Source organism: Patagioenas fasciata, chromosome 1, assembly GCF_037038585.1.
Source record: "Patagioenas fasciata isolate bPatFas1 chromosome 1, bPatFas1.hap1, whole genome shotgun sequence".
In the NCBI taxonomy this organism is placed as follows: Eukaryota; Metazoa; Chordata; class Aves; order Columbiformes; family Columbidae; genus Patagioenas; species Patagioenas fasciata.
In genome coordinates this window covers 21,985,173-22,000,504 of record NC_092520.1, presented here as the reverse complement: position 1 = coordinate 22,000,504, position 15,332 = coordinate 21,985,173, and the positions used below count along the sequence as shown (strand labels likewise).

General features: G+C 35.4%; 1 protein-coding gene across 4 annotated transcripts in view; it reads right to left on the bottom strand.

Annotated features, from left to right (window-relative positions):
* TNFRSF19 (TNF receptor superfamily member 19) overlaps window positions 1-15,332 on the bottom strand; it is a 63,967-nt gene that overhangs the window by 28,358 nt on the left and 20,277 nt on the right. For all 4 annotated transcript variants that reach the window (XM_065830763.2, XM_065830800.2, XM_065830782.2 and 1 more), the window contains 2 exons: window positions 9,456-9,634; window positions 5,981-6,066 (listed from right to left, as the gene is read on the bottom strand). In XM_065830763.2, the coding sequence (XP_065686835.2) occupies window positions 5,981-6,066; window positions 9,456-9,634 (265 nt within the window). The remainder of the gene's footprint in view (window positions 1-5,980; window positions 6,067-9,455; window positions 9,635-15,332) is intronic.

Genomic DNA, 15,332 nt, shown 5'->3' with positions numbered 1-15,332 from the left:
AAGTATACATTTCAGTTATGAGATAATGGAAAGCTAATGTCTCCTTAATAGAATAGTACTGATATTTATAAGCTAGTGATTCTATTAGCTCTACTTAAATTAGCTGTCACTCCTTATGAATTTCATGAAAGGTTTATACAATATTCCAGATGCTTTCTATCACAGTGTCCAACATGGCAAAGACGATTATGAACGATGCTATGAGGTAACCCTAAATCTGAATAAAATATTGAAATAAGATGGACATACATGTTAGAAGCAAATAATTAAGAATGATTTCACTTGTTATGTACTTCCAGCTGCCAGTTGCTTCATATTAACATAAGCAGCCTATCTTCAAAGGCTGCTTTGCATTAGTAATACAAAGTTTACTGTATAAAGCAACCAAATAAAAATTACAGAAAAACTTAATAACTGGAAAACATTATCTGGAGTCTGACAGCTTTCAAATAACAAAATCCTATAAACAGAAAGAAGAGAGTGATACAAGTAAATTAAAGTTCCACTATGTAAACAGAGGAACTATTGTGGAATTGAAAGTAATCCAAAAATTACTCTCAAGCTAAAATGCTATTTTTATGTTTAGTGAAATAATGTAAAAAACTACAGTAAACCTGAGACAGTAGGAATTTTCCTCTTTTACCATTAGTGAAAGTATTTTATAGGATACATATGTAGCTAGCAAGCTTCCAGCCCCTCCCTTACTTTTAATCATGTATTTTAGCACCCTACAATATTTCCCTGCAGATGGTAATTTCTAGCTTTTTATCATCTTTGCTCTGAAGTTTAGTCCTTGCATACTCCAAATACCCATTACACTCACACTAAAGTTTACAAAATCACAGATCCTAATCTTGTAAATGTAAATACATAAATTTATTCCAAATCTTACTTTTACTATACTAGCCACTTTTAATATCAGGAAGAAGGAAATAACGCCAAATTTTGTCCCTTACATAGCACCTTTCATTAGGGAAACAACATACCTTGTAGATTTAAAGAGTGAGACTCAGGTGCAGCTTAGGACACTCACATTTAATTCTCAGAAAAACAATTCTGTAAACATACAGAAGCAAACTAATTTTTAAAAATGTACAGAAGAAAACTGTAAAGGGAGCTGTGCAATTAGTCTTAGTGGAGGTAGTCAAAGTGTTGCAGAAGTTCCTTAACGAAACAAAATTTAAGGCAGATAAGATATGGACGTCTCACACAGAAGTGTAATGTTTTCACTATGATCTGATATACGTATTTTGTCTCAACAAGCTGTCCTCTTCACTTTGTTCCTCATGTAAGTAAAAACTGCTTATTTTCTAATTTGAGATCTTCTTGATATTTGAAACCACTATCACTGAAATCAATATCTCAAAACATGGCTCATGGCAAAAAGCAGCAATTTTAGAACTGAACGAGGATTTATTTAAAAGGCACATGATGTTACAATCAAACCATAGATATTTCCACTGCTGTGACTTATTTAACAAAACATTTCTGCTTCATCGAAGCAAAGAATGCATTTATTTCCTGGAACATGTAGAGGCCAGTTTCCCAAGCTCCACACAGAATGGTATCTTGCCCCTGTCCTGTCCCCCCTCCCCATCTTCCCATGCTTCTTGCTTTATGTCATGAAAACAAGCAGATGTAATCCTGAAGAAGGAAAAGTGAGTTTGGCTGGACATACTATGTCATTATGTTATTTGTTTGTTTTTTAAATATAATAGTGCAGATAATTAAAAACAAAACAAAACAAAAACCAAAACCAAACCAAAACAAAAAAAACAATGACAAGGCTGTTCCTTTTGTGGTGGTTTGGCTATAAAATGCTCTTGGTGTCCAGGTGTTTATTTCATCTTTTCCTTGACTCCCGCAATTTATTCTAATTTAACTGTTTGTACATCCAAATTCTAGACTGAATTTGCACATAACAGGGGAACACCACTAGATCTAGATTGATCTAGAAAAAAAAAAAACACAGTAATGTGAAAGTGCTAGGGACTATTTTTTTAATAGAGCTTGAAAAAGTTCAATGTCACAGGCTCTTCTGCTTAGTAGAAAGCCTGTCCAGAGGCTAAAGGGTTCTGGTGACTCTGATACTGTTTTGCATTTTGAACTGAACAATACAACAGGAATCACTTGTAGGACAGCTGACATAGCCAAGCCGATAAAATAATTCCGTTGCTTTAATTTTCATGTCATGTTCATATGACTAAAAGATGGTAACGAGTATGGTTTCTGAAGTTTTTTGTTTATATGCTAAGCCAGACTAGCTGAAAACATAATGCTTGCTCAAAGAAGGCAACGATATCTTTGGAAAAATCTTCTCCTTACTCCAGCCTTTCGCACTACCCTCGTTCACTTGTGCCACAAGGGCTTTGGGTTTCACAAACTCATTAGACTTAAAAATAACCTTAAGAATTGAGTTATTTTAATTCTTTTTAGATCATGGATAGAGTCACAATCTCACTTACTGAAGAGTTTTATTAACAGTTTAAGCAAAACCACTGTAGCAGCCCAACACTGGCCTGAGAAGAGAGGAGAGTGAACTCACAAGCCTAAATTGGTGCTGAAAAAAACAAATCATTAAATGGTACATACATAACTTTTTCTCTACTGAACAGTTACCATCTTAAGACAGTCTGTGCTACTTTTCATTTCAGAAATTACATTTTTGATCGATAGAGTTTTCACTTTAATTCCTAGTTCAAAAGACTCCTTTTCTGTCATTCAGTTGAGAAAAAAAATGTCTTCAGGTGGGAAAAATGTCTTCAGTTTAGAAAGTGAATGTAAATAGTAATTTTAAAATCATGCTTTCATTTCTAATCTGATGTTTAGATGCTGATCCTATATATAGGATTGGTATTTACAGTTTATTTGCCTGAACTAAGCAAATTAAAATATAACTATATTGTTGTGTATGTAATTTTCTGACATCCTAAAAACACACATAAGTCACTGTGTCCCTTTTAAAGTTTACACAAAGGTGATTGAAATTCTCCTGGCCTCTAATGCTCTCTTTACCTGCTCATTATAGAATCCTTTCAACTTTGCCTCTAGCATTTCACAAACTCATTTTTTCATGAGTAAATATTTAAACCAGATCTGGTTTAAAATGTCTACAGAAAGAAAGAAGATAAAAGAAGGTATTTAGATTTATAGCTAACTGGGTAATAATCAACTGCTACTAGCGCCGAAAGAACTTCATCCACGTCTCAGCTTTAAATTGAACCTTTAGTCCAGGTAGGGGGTTGTGAGCATCTGTACCCTTATGGTAATATTCTTAAGCAAACGAAAGATCGCCACACGCCTCACAGGACAATTGATTCATTGAAATAAGACATTTAAACTTTTCATTTTCATCTGTAATGTAAGAGATAGCTGCACTAATATTTGACTTTCAGTTTCACAGTGGAAAGAAAGAAGAATACGAAAGGCAGAGAAAGAAAACTTAGTCCTCTGATCACTGAGAACTTGCCCCATAAACCAAATGGCTTGTCTCCTTTTGACTTCAAGTAATGCAGTCTTAACCATTTTAAGTATCAAAATATATTCATTATTGAAATAAACAGTAAACATGTTCAGCATTAGGTGGTAAAAGCTTGCTTTCACACACCATTATTTATACTTCGTTGTAGAATCATGTTTTTGACTTAGTCTTAAAACTGAGATATATTCACCTATTTGATGTTGAGTAAAACTCAAACCAATTTCAGTTCATCTACCCACTACTGTAGGAATACCTTCCTAGGCTGCTCTGAGGAAGACATGTACACTTGCTTAAACTGAGACAGCTTATGCTAGAGACCTGAAGAACCAATATACAAATTCCAAACAAAAGCCTTCTCAAAATCACAGTGACATAAAATAACCATACTTCATGGTAGGATTTACATTATTTAAGATTTTAATGGCTCATTAGTATGTAAATAAAGAACATTTTAATGATTTCAAACTTTTTATTATTGCTCTGTAAAAACTGGAAATACCTGCCAATTGTCACAACTTGACACCATAAATATGAAAAACAAGCAATTGTCAACACTTTTGTTATCTAGCCAAAGGCTTTGTCACAGCCATGAGACTAGGGAACAAAAAAAAAGTCTCTAATTTGGATTTACCATTGCAGTTTGTGCCAGAGAAAATGCTCTTCTCCATGAAGTTGTCTGTTGCCCACTTAAAATTAGTAGTAGCTTCCTAATGGTTCAATTTAGGGTCCAAGCTTAGGCTCAGTTACAGAAGCCAAAACACTATAAAATAAACAATTATGAGTTATTTCAAAAGACTTTGTAACCATTCTTTCCCTGTCTTTTAAAAATCAAAATTTGTGACTTTGGAAAAGACAGAAATATGCCTATGAGTCACTAGCTACAGTCAAAGTAGAAAGATGACAAAGGTAATTTCTTCTTCTTTCCTGTCTTCTATTGCACCAGAAAGCAGAATTCATGTTTGAATAACATGCTTTCTTAGAAGAAGAGAAGAAAAAAGAAAAGAGGAAAAACTGCATAAAATGAATTACAGAATTAAAGTGTTGCACTTTGGATTTCACCAACTTCCTTTTTTTTTTTTTTTTTGTAGATGAAAAAGAGAGTAAAAACAAATGAGGGCGATAATACCTAATTTGGTCAATTGGAGAGACTAAAAAAAAATGTACATATGAAATTGCCTGTTGGGTTCAAACTCTGTATAGAAATACCTTCTGCAACTCATTGAATCTAAAGTGATTTGATTCAGTATGATCAACTTTTTATTCTTGGTATCAAACCCCATAGGACTGTCTATGAAGAACATACTTTCTCTAAACACTTTTAAGATATTATATTGTCTACACTACAGAAATAGTTGAAGAGTTTACTTTCTAGGCTTATGTTGTACATAGAAAGGAGATTTCATAAGTTTATTCCCCCGAAGGCACTAAAACTACAATGGAAACAAATCAAGGAAGGCTGGCTCAGTTGACAAACAACTATCTAAACAATACATGAAATGCTGAAGAATTGTTATGTAATTAAATACAATATAAAACCATGTAAAAGTACGATTTTAATGAACAATAGCATATATTTTGTTATATTTTAATTTAGCACAATTAAAGAAGGAAAAATGTTTATAAGAAACAGTGTATTTTTATTAAAGTAGCATGAAGCATTCGGGAACTTGACAACTCATTCTTTCTGTAAATCATTGTTTCTGTTTGGAATAAGGGAAAACATTGCCAAAACGTAACTTCAAATTACAGAAACAAACAAGTACCCAAGGTTTTCCACAGGGTTACGTTTATAATATTAAAAATATAATTGATTCAAGTCAACTTCAATAAATGCAACAAGAATAATTCACTCCTCTTGTTGAATTAAAACTTGTGTCTTGGAAGAAGTAGTAAAAAGGTTTGCGTTGCAGAAAACAGATCCTATCTTGTTAAAGAGATTCTAATCTTCCCATTGGCCAAAAACAAAGAGAGAAACTGATTACTCATTTTTTTTTTAAGGTATATGGTAGTATAAAAATATTTACCTATATCGTTCTCTTTTGCTGTAGCCTTAATACAAAAGTTATTTTTAAAGATATCAACAAGTCACACCTTTTGGTTATCAGGAAAAATTCATACTCACTGAGGCCTACCTGGTAGTAGGCAGAAGGTCTAGGAAGACTGCCTTTCTTTTGGCATTAACACAAAACAGAAATTAAAACTAATAGGACAAAATCAGTAGTGGACTCAAGGTTCCCTAATCATGTGGCGTGACAGAAATGTTTATCCTCAAGTGACTGGTCATATGAGGGAACTCTGCAATTATGGTGCTGGACCTGCTGAAATGTATTAATAAAATCATTCACTAAAAAGAACACGAGCCTTTAAAAGAACATGAGCCTTTAAAAGCATTCTTCACAACTGTGACTGTTATTTTTGGCCAAGCTTTCAAGTTAAAAGAGAAAACATTCTAAAGCAAAAAAGTTAATCCCACTCCAGCAGGAGGAAAAGAGCACTTACAGTGAGGTTCATAGGGAGGAGGAGGATCCCCACAAGGAACACACTCCATGTCTTGAAAGCCTCCAAGCTTAGTCTTCCTATAAAATCTGGAAGAAAAAAGAATGACAAAAGTTTGCAGTCAGAGTATTTTGTTAAAATACCTGATTAATTTTGTGAGGAAAAATAACTGGTTTTGAATTACTGTTTTTTTCAATCTGCATACCAATGCAAACTATCAGGAAATAGAAGAAAATAAAAGCAAACAAGAGTAGAGTAGATATGAATAGTACAGCAGTAGATCTAAAGTAAACTGAGGAAAAATTCTAAATCTGTTAGTCCAAATGCACAGCCACTCTAATCTTGGATTCACATAATTCTGGAGATTTCAGACAGAAATCAATATCCCATTTTCCACACAGATCACAACATATAAGACAAGTATGATGAACTTACATTATGCAAGCTTATTTACACATTTAAAAAAATAAAAGTGAACGATATAATTCTCCTAAAAGAAACAAGATATTACAAAGTAATTACCACCAATAACAGTATGTAATGGGCCAGACGTCAATGTTTTCTAATGAAAATCTCTAAGGTACCCTCTAGCTCAGAGAAGGAAAAATCACTCAGAAATTGGTTCATTTATGTACTTGTACAACAGGGCATCCTCCCTTCGAAAAAGTTTAACATGCTGTGTGACAAAATCTTCAGAAAACAAGATTATTCTGATTGCTACGTAGAAGAGCAAAACAATAAAAACTGCTTTTCAGAACTATATTTTAACAAACCAACAATCCCTCTCTGACTCTCCCTTCTCCTCCAGGAAGATCTTCACCACCAACCAAAATCACAACACTCATGGACTGCAAATGCAAGTTAACCAAGTGACTACATGTGTCCCAATGTACATTATCCAATTCTCCACTTCATTTTCACATTCTTACTTAATTCTAGATAGCAAGCATTCTGAGGTATGAAAAAATGGATATTGCAAACAGAAGTATCAGTCAGATGGTTTAGATAAGTAATAGCAACAGGAGGCCACAAGCAGTAACAGGTGAACAATAAAATAAAACTCTAAAGCAACTAAAACAAACTAACCAGCCAGCTACCCATTCCTAAAGAAATTAATGCAAAAACATTTTAAAAAACTAACGACTGTCATACTCTGGAAATCTGCTGCAGTAAAAAAGGAGACATTTTATTCTAAAGACCCTTCAAGAACTTTACTGTTGAGTTTATGTTTGAAGAGCTTAATGAATACAGTAACAGGTAAAAGCCTACATTCCTAAACCAGGGAACAGAAGCACATCAAACAAAAACCCAGAACTTTTCTATATTTAAAATAAGTTTAAGTTTTATATTTAAATTTGTATGAGTATGACATCCTCTGAAGAACTTATCTACAACAGCTCCATAATCAAGTCGATCTGTCTTTCAACCAACCATTAGTACTAAGCTAGAATCAATAGCTATGGCCTGTCCAAGCTGAGTACATGAATTGTTTTCTGCAGCCGTAGCGGCACATTAAATAAAAGGTACTAACTCTACTGATGTTAAATAACTAACACTGCAAATGCCGTTGAAGTATGAAGGCTGTATCAGGTAAAGCAAACAGCTTTCCAATTGCTCAAGAAACTCATGATTTAACAATGTGAACAGAAACAGATTCATAGGCTGTAAGACCGAAAGGGGCCACTGTGGTAATTTACTCTGAATGTAATGTGCTAATATTTGGTTTTGGCTGACATGCTCACTGCAGTGTTTTGAAGCTGAATAGTAGTAGCAAATGGCATGTCGGAAACCCATCCAAAACAGAAATAAATACGATTGCTGAGAGGTAAAACATTAGCTAAACCATTTGATTTGGCTACCTATTAATATATCCTTCATTCACGTAGGCAGCATCTAAACTGATAGACAGGTATGAGCAGTGGTGTGTTCTATAGTTTTGTTCCCCAAAACATACAGACCAGATGACCTGTGATGCCCCTACACGTGACTCTCTCCCTCCTCATATTTCCAACCTTGCTGCCAGTAAAAACAGGTTGTGGAAACAGCTCTCATTTTAACATGTACTCAACACAAGTATCTAGAATACATTGTAGACCATAATACTGAGAAGCGTCCCCAGTTTAGATTTACCCTTAATTCATGTTTTAATCTGGGTTCTTTTTTGTTCTTCTCTCATCTTCCAAAGTTTAGCTTATATTGTTTACACCATGAGAAGAAAATTTTCTTCCTGCTGATAGCCAAATAAGCCCTACTCTCTCTCTCTCTCTCTCTATATATATATATATGTGTGTGTGTATATATATATATATGTATATATATACATACATAAAATACGCAATAAGAGCATATCTCAATCCATCATCTGGCTGCAGGTAGCATCAAAAGTGGTTGTGAGTAACATCTAATGACTGGGGTTGCACCTTCTTGTACTGTAACTTAAACTAACATTAGTTACCAAAGCTTTACGAAGTGTTTTTAAATGAAAAGACCTCACTTCTGGCTGGAGAGGAATAACTGTAGGAGCTTCAGTGTTCAGGGATTTGATAGATGGCATTAAAAAAATATATAAATAAAATATACTGGCTGAGATATATACAGGAAACAAATGCGTGAACCTTTAAGCATCTCTGAAACATACAGCGTGAAAATACAAAGGCTGTTAAAATTGCAAATCAGTCCTCATAGCCTATCCCTATCAACTAAACTACCAATCCATTGTTCAAAAAAAGTATCAGAAATGCCTTTTAACAAATTCATGTGTAGTTATTTATAATCGCAAAACCTGGCCACAATGTAAAGAATAGTGTTTTAGAGATCTTAACTCTTAATACTACAAGCAGAGAAGATTCCCAATAGAGACGTAACTGGACAACAAACTAAGTGCAGGTTTTGATTTACAACAGAAGTTTCAGTAAGTGTCTACACTGTTATAATTTGTTCCCAAACAATTCTTTCAGATCCATTTATGATTTTCAGCCAGGATCATGTTCTACGAACTAACCAACATGGTGAAGGAAATTCAGGAGCATAGATCATAGCCACTACTTTTGACCTAAAAATATATGTGTCTGAAAATTACTAGGCATTGACCTAACAAGGGGGAAAAAAGTAAGCAAATAATGTGATCAGTCTTCAAGAAGGTAACTGTGTGTATTTCCAAATGTTTATTTCTTCATAACAATTAAAGTAAGTCACCAGTAACACTCAATATTTTCAAGTATTTTGCTCAAGTACTCTATAGGCAATACTCTCATAGGTAGGTAACTATCAAATCCTTTTTATAGATGAGATAATTAAGACTGCAATTCTGAAAATAAGTGCTGAGATCATACAGTAAATTGTTGGCAAGGTCAAGGTTAGAATCTAGGACCTTCAGACATACTTAAAGGATACAAACATCCATAAAACACAAACAAGAAAATGTCAATGCAAATTAGTTTTGAATTTGTTCAAATCTCATCTTCAGAAATCGACTTACCCTGGTAAACAGTCTCCACATAATGCATTGCTGGTGGCAGAACAGTTGGCCTTCTGAAAGCGGTTAACTAATGCACAATCCAGACAAGGCTTGCACTTCTGAAAGCCCCAGTCTTCCTTGAATCTGTTTGGCCTGCATGTCATGCACTGTGCATCCTCCCCATATCCAAAGCCGCATTCCTGTAGAGATTAACAAGCAATAGCAAGCTATTCAGTCACTGAAAGCGTGAACAAGAAGAGAATGCTGGGATAAAATTAAGACCTAGTGTAATTATTGCCGAGAGTAGGTCTTTCTAGAGACAAAAGCCATTCTTTCAGCAAGTTCAAATGTGTCTTCCACTGCTAATAATCTCTCTTACTTCTATAACTAATACTTAGTCATCCACTTTATTCATGAAACCACTGCGTATTTGAATGATAAAGGGCTTCAAGGACTCCCACAGTTTCATTATTACTAGCTTATGGCAGAATTATTGAGCTGTCTGGTTTTTAATTAGGTCAGTCATGTGAAAGTGCAGAAACTGGGACAAGTGAAGTATAAAGACACTTACTCAGTTACAAAAACAGCAAAGAAGCACTTTGATATTAAGGTTCATAGCTAAGGTGAACAAAGTTAATTGCCAAAGAGAGTGCAGTGATCTTCAAAGGCTTAGAATTTCTGTTACCAAATAAAACAGAGCTGGTTAATGACCACCAGCTAGGCATGAAACATTGCTTAGCCACTAAGAATTTCAGAAACTCAATCCTCTCCAGTTCTAACAGTTCTCAAACTGTTGGAAAAGTTTAATAGCTCTGAGGGTCGCAGGGAGGCATGATATTTTACTATACAAGGACTACGGTTATAGTTGGTTATTTATCCCAGATTTCATTGTTTAAAGACGTTATTTCCATTTATTTACAAAAGAACACCTAGTTGTACAGACAGGCTCCAAAGAGAAACACCTCACCCAACAATATGTAGTAGTTTGGAGACTGAATTCTACAAACTGATTATCAAGAACTGTCATTCTATTTTCTTTTTATGCCACTATTTCTTAGAGTTACCAAGTTACTAAGAGTTGGTCTTCCCTTTTTTCATCTGAATATTCTATATTTTTTTCAGTACTTTGGAGTTAGATTTGATGCATTAGTGACACACCACAAAACAGCAAGAGGAATACAACTAATTGCTAGAAAGGGCTTGTAGGGAAGGGAGTAGGTGGGAAAGGCACAATCTCTTTCTCCAGTACGTGGTCTCAGTGGAAGAACAGGGCATCTTCCCAGTGGGAAAAATATAGGAAATCTTCAGCTGGGGCAACTTAAGAGGTGTCCACCAGTTTCTTCCACAACACATGCTTGTTCAATGCATATAAGTAATTTTTTCTAGAGTCACCAACCTAAGCAAATCAGTTGCAATGAAAAAAGCTTTGAACCTTAGAAACGCACTTAGGGTTCTCCAAGGTTTTGCACTGAGAAAGCATCTATGGAACAAGCTCTGTGATGAAGTTGGTCAATATGTATTTCATAGTGCCTCTAATTTGCAATGATAAAATAAAAATAAACAACTTTGAGTACATCTTACTGGACATTCAAAGAATCTTCAATTTTCTTTTATGTATTATGTCCTTACTGTTCTCTGAAGAGCAAGCACTCAAGTACACAGAAAATGAAAAATTCTAAGAAAGCAGCTACAAATGGACACTAAAAATAGCCCTCTTTCCTCAGTCTCTTAAAAAAGAAGTTTTAATTTTTGTTTTGTGTTTTAGCTGAAATATAGTTTCTTACTGTTGACTGTCATCTGGATTAAGGAGCAGACAGACATATCATTGCAGTTAGTAACAACCAAAAAAAATCATACTACAGTTTCATACTGTACGGCAGGCACACTCCTGTGAGATAGTGACCCTAATAAAGCTGACAGGCAAAAGGGGATAAAAACGGGGTTTTTTATTTACTTCAGACATAGAACATTTTCTATAATTTTATTTCAATCCTACTTTCTCCTGGGGGCTAAAAATGAAGGTTCTAGCAGTTCTATTTTATGTCACGAGAAATATCTTGCTCCATCTGATTTTATACTCCATTTCATTTATGTAATTGTGAGCCTGTATACAAAGCTACACCACTACCACTGGGAACTTGAACCAGACTAACTTCTGTAAGGACATTTTGCTCTTTGTAAATATAATAAACTTTTACATTGAATCTCATTATTCCTTAACACAGTCTTTCTAAATACCTACTCTTTCTGTTTAGATCATCCAAATAGTAGTGTTATAGGATATATGATATAGCTCACTGAAATCATGTATATTTGGATCTTTTGATAAATCACTTGGAATAAGTCCCTTCCAAGTCCTAGTAAACTTTCAAATATAAGGCTCAAATTAACTTAATTATAAGTTTTCCTTTCCAGACTTCCTTTGAAGTTTCTGATCAAAACCAAGCAAATATCAGGAAATAAAGTTAGAATTAAATGCCTCCAACTCACTTGCCCAAACTACCAAAGCTTAGGTAAGTTGTTTCTAGCTCTATCAGATCTGCTTTGCTATAGTTGGATGTATGGACACATCTTAGTTGTCCTTTGTAACATGGAGTGGTTTACTTTAAAGCTATAAAAATGGTGAATGCAATACAAAGAAATTTTCTGCCTAAGGAATTTAGAGTCTCCAGTATTTTCAAAGATGGTTTCTAAGTCCTTGCCAGGAATTCTGCAAATATAATCCATAACAACTATATCTTTCTGTATGTGCTTTTTATGTTCACATAATATTCGAGGTACTTAACTGCCTGGCAGGTGCAAATAACTATTTAAGCTTGTAAACCAGGCAGAACTTCAAACACATCTGCACTCATAATTAACCACATTGCCAAAACTGAAGGATATGATTTAGCTGATGGATTCAAATTCTTTGAAATCTTGGACTTCATAATTTAGCAGCCCAGCAAAGATACAAACAATCAACTGTTCATCTTTTATCAGTACATGTGCAGAACTGATGTGCACCAGTCTCTATTTATGAAGCTGTCAAGTCATATGGCTGACGACATCTGAATAGTTCCCAACTCCCCTCACCCCTTCGATCCTCCCACTCATATTTTTAAAAGAGGGCTCATCTGTGGCAGTTTACCTCAGGACTGCAGAAAAGAGAAATAAAACTTGTAACCTCAATTAGCTGGATTTAAACCAAACCAAAACAAACACACAAAAAACCAAAACCGAACAAACATCACACAAAATATTTTTTTTATTTTTGTGCCACAAAAAAAAAAAAAAGAGCAGTTAAATATACTCTATTTCTCCTACTGTGAGGTGTACTATGAAGAACACTTAATCTACTCTTCCCTTTCCACTTCCCCTTTTCAGTGCTTCCATCAATGGTACCAGGTAACACTAATGAAAAATTCTCTTTCAAATGATACACATTAGAAGTCATGAAAACCCATGCACTAATTTAGAAAACTACATTAAAATTGATTTAATAAAAATCCTCAAAATTCAAATGCACTTTTATTTCCCGGATATTTATACAGCTTTCACAATCACAGTGTGGTGATATCTCACTAACTTTAATGTATGTATCCCCAGAACAACTCTGTTCAGGTTTCATTAAGGTATCAAGTGAGATGACTGGCTAACACCACCTGGGAAGCTGTGACAAACCAGTTAACTAAACTCATAACTTAATTTCAAGCTAAAAATATTAAAAACATACAATAATACAGACACCTCTTAAAGTATTACCTTGGCAGTGTTTACACTTTCTTTTAGTATGTACTACCCAAACACTGACTCAGACAGAAGAACCAAAAGTATAGTAAACTATAAATGGTGATGGAGTTAAGTGGTATGTTTTTTCCTGAAAGGTTAGATGCAATGCAGAAAGTAAATGAACAGTAAATTAGATTGTATACATGATTTCAATTAAAATAACGTCAAATCTCATTTAAAAAAATGTTTTCAGGCATGATTAAGATCACAATCTGAACATACATTTTAGAATTTGTTTCTAGTTCCACCAATTATCTACAACCTATGAACATCATAGAATCATTTCAGTTGGCAGGGACCCTCAGGATCACTGAGTCCAACCATAACCTAACCTAACTCTAGCACTAAACCATGTCCCTAAGAACCTCATCTACACACCTTTCAAACACCTCCAGGGACGGTGACTCCACCACTTCCCTGGGTAGCCCGTTCCAATGCCTGACAACCCTTCCCGTGAGTAATTTTTTTCCTAATATCCAATCTAAACCTCCCCTGGCGCAACTTGAGGCCATTTGCTTCGTCCTATCACTTGTTACTTGGGAGAAGAGACCAACACCCTCCATGCTACAACCTCCTTTCAGGTAGTTGTAGACAGCTATAAGGTCTCCCCTCAACCTCATTTACTCCAGGCTGAACAGCCCCAGTTCCCTCAGCTGCTCCTCATCAGACTTGTGCTCCAGACTCCTCACCAGCTTCGTTGCCCTCCTCTGAACTCTCTCTAGTTCTTCAAAGTCCCTGGAGAGTACAGCACAAAGTTCCACTTATGCCGTGGTAATTACAAGAACATTTGGGTACTCAAGAAAAAGCCTTCCAGCCATTAAGACACATCAAACTGATGTCAGGTCACGTAACAGGTTGCAGCACTACACTGGTGCCGAGAAATGAAGATTTTCGTAATACCTTTGAGTATATGGCCTTGTTAAATAGCACACACTTTTACCTTCCAAAAGTACCTTAGGCTGTGGATCAGCTTCATCTAGAATTCAATAGTCAGCCAGATCTATCAGGAGATTGACCCAGAAACATGTGCTAGTTCTCCCACACTGAGATACGGCAGGTTTCCTCACCAGCAGCTCTCTTGCTTTGAGAAGTGACATGGTGACTGCTAAACATGGAAGCAGCTGCTCTTGGTAACATCACTGGGACAACCTGTCAGACACAGCAAGCCACCTTTCATGTTCTGCATTCAGGAGTAGCTTCAAACAGTACTTTCCTTTTTAATTTACAACTCCTTTTCTGAGCCAAGATGCAGGTCTCCTTTTCCTTCATCATATACCTGCTGCAAAGAAGCAGTCTATGATGTGTAGCCCTGCCTTAGCAACCATCAAGCTGCCTCCGTCCAACAGGCCGTCTGTACAGCAGCATTCTCTTGGTGACAGTATTTATCATCATGCATATGGTGGCAAAGCTGGTTTAGGGCACTCTCTCCCTTCCATTTTCGCTTTTTCTTACTTGTGATCCATTGTCCTCTACTGTACTGATACAACTGATTATGTGGCACAGCTGTAGATCTGACCACAGGACTGATGCAGGTTAAAAGTGATCAGTTCAGCACTGTGGGAAGAACTTAATATTGACAAAACTGTCATTTCAGTGTTTCAGAACTACAACCTCACATGTGACATGTTGACAAAACAATCTAGAATTGCAGTTAAAGTTCTAAGTTGCAATATAAGCTTGATTAGGCTGAGATACGGATTGCTTTTTCATAAATGAAGTAAAAAATACATGGAAGCTATAGAGGGTTATAGTTTTTGTTTTTGTTTTTTTTTTTTTTTTTAAGAAAGCGAATTATGGTGAAAGGACTGGAAGGGCTCTTATTTCCATACGGGAACATTTTCAGGAAAAGGCTGGAACCCAGCTATCCCAGTTTATTTTTTCTGAACTAATTGTGATATACATATATTTGAACCACATATAAGGTTTGATTTATACAGAAACACATTACTGGTAAGACGGGACAAAAAACTATCAAGACCCACGAATGACCATTCAGGCACTGGCAACTCGAAGCCACATAAAGAATGAAAGATATTAAACCACTTGCTTAACTACATGATGCTTTGTTTCTAAGTGAATGAGAAATGAAATTATGCTGAGCCACATGAAGCAAACACTTCCTTCTGA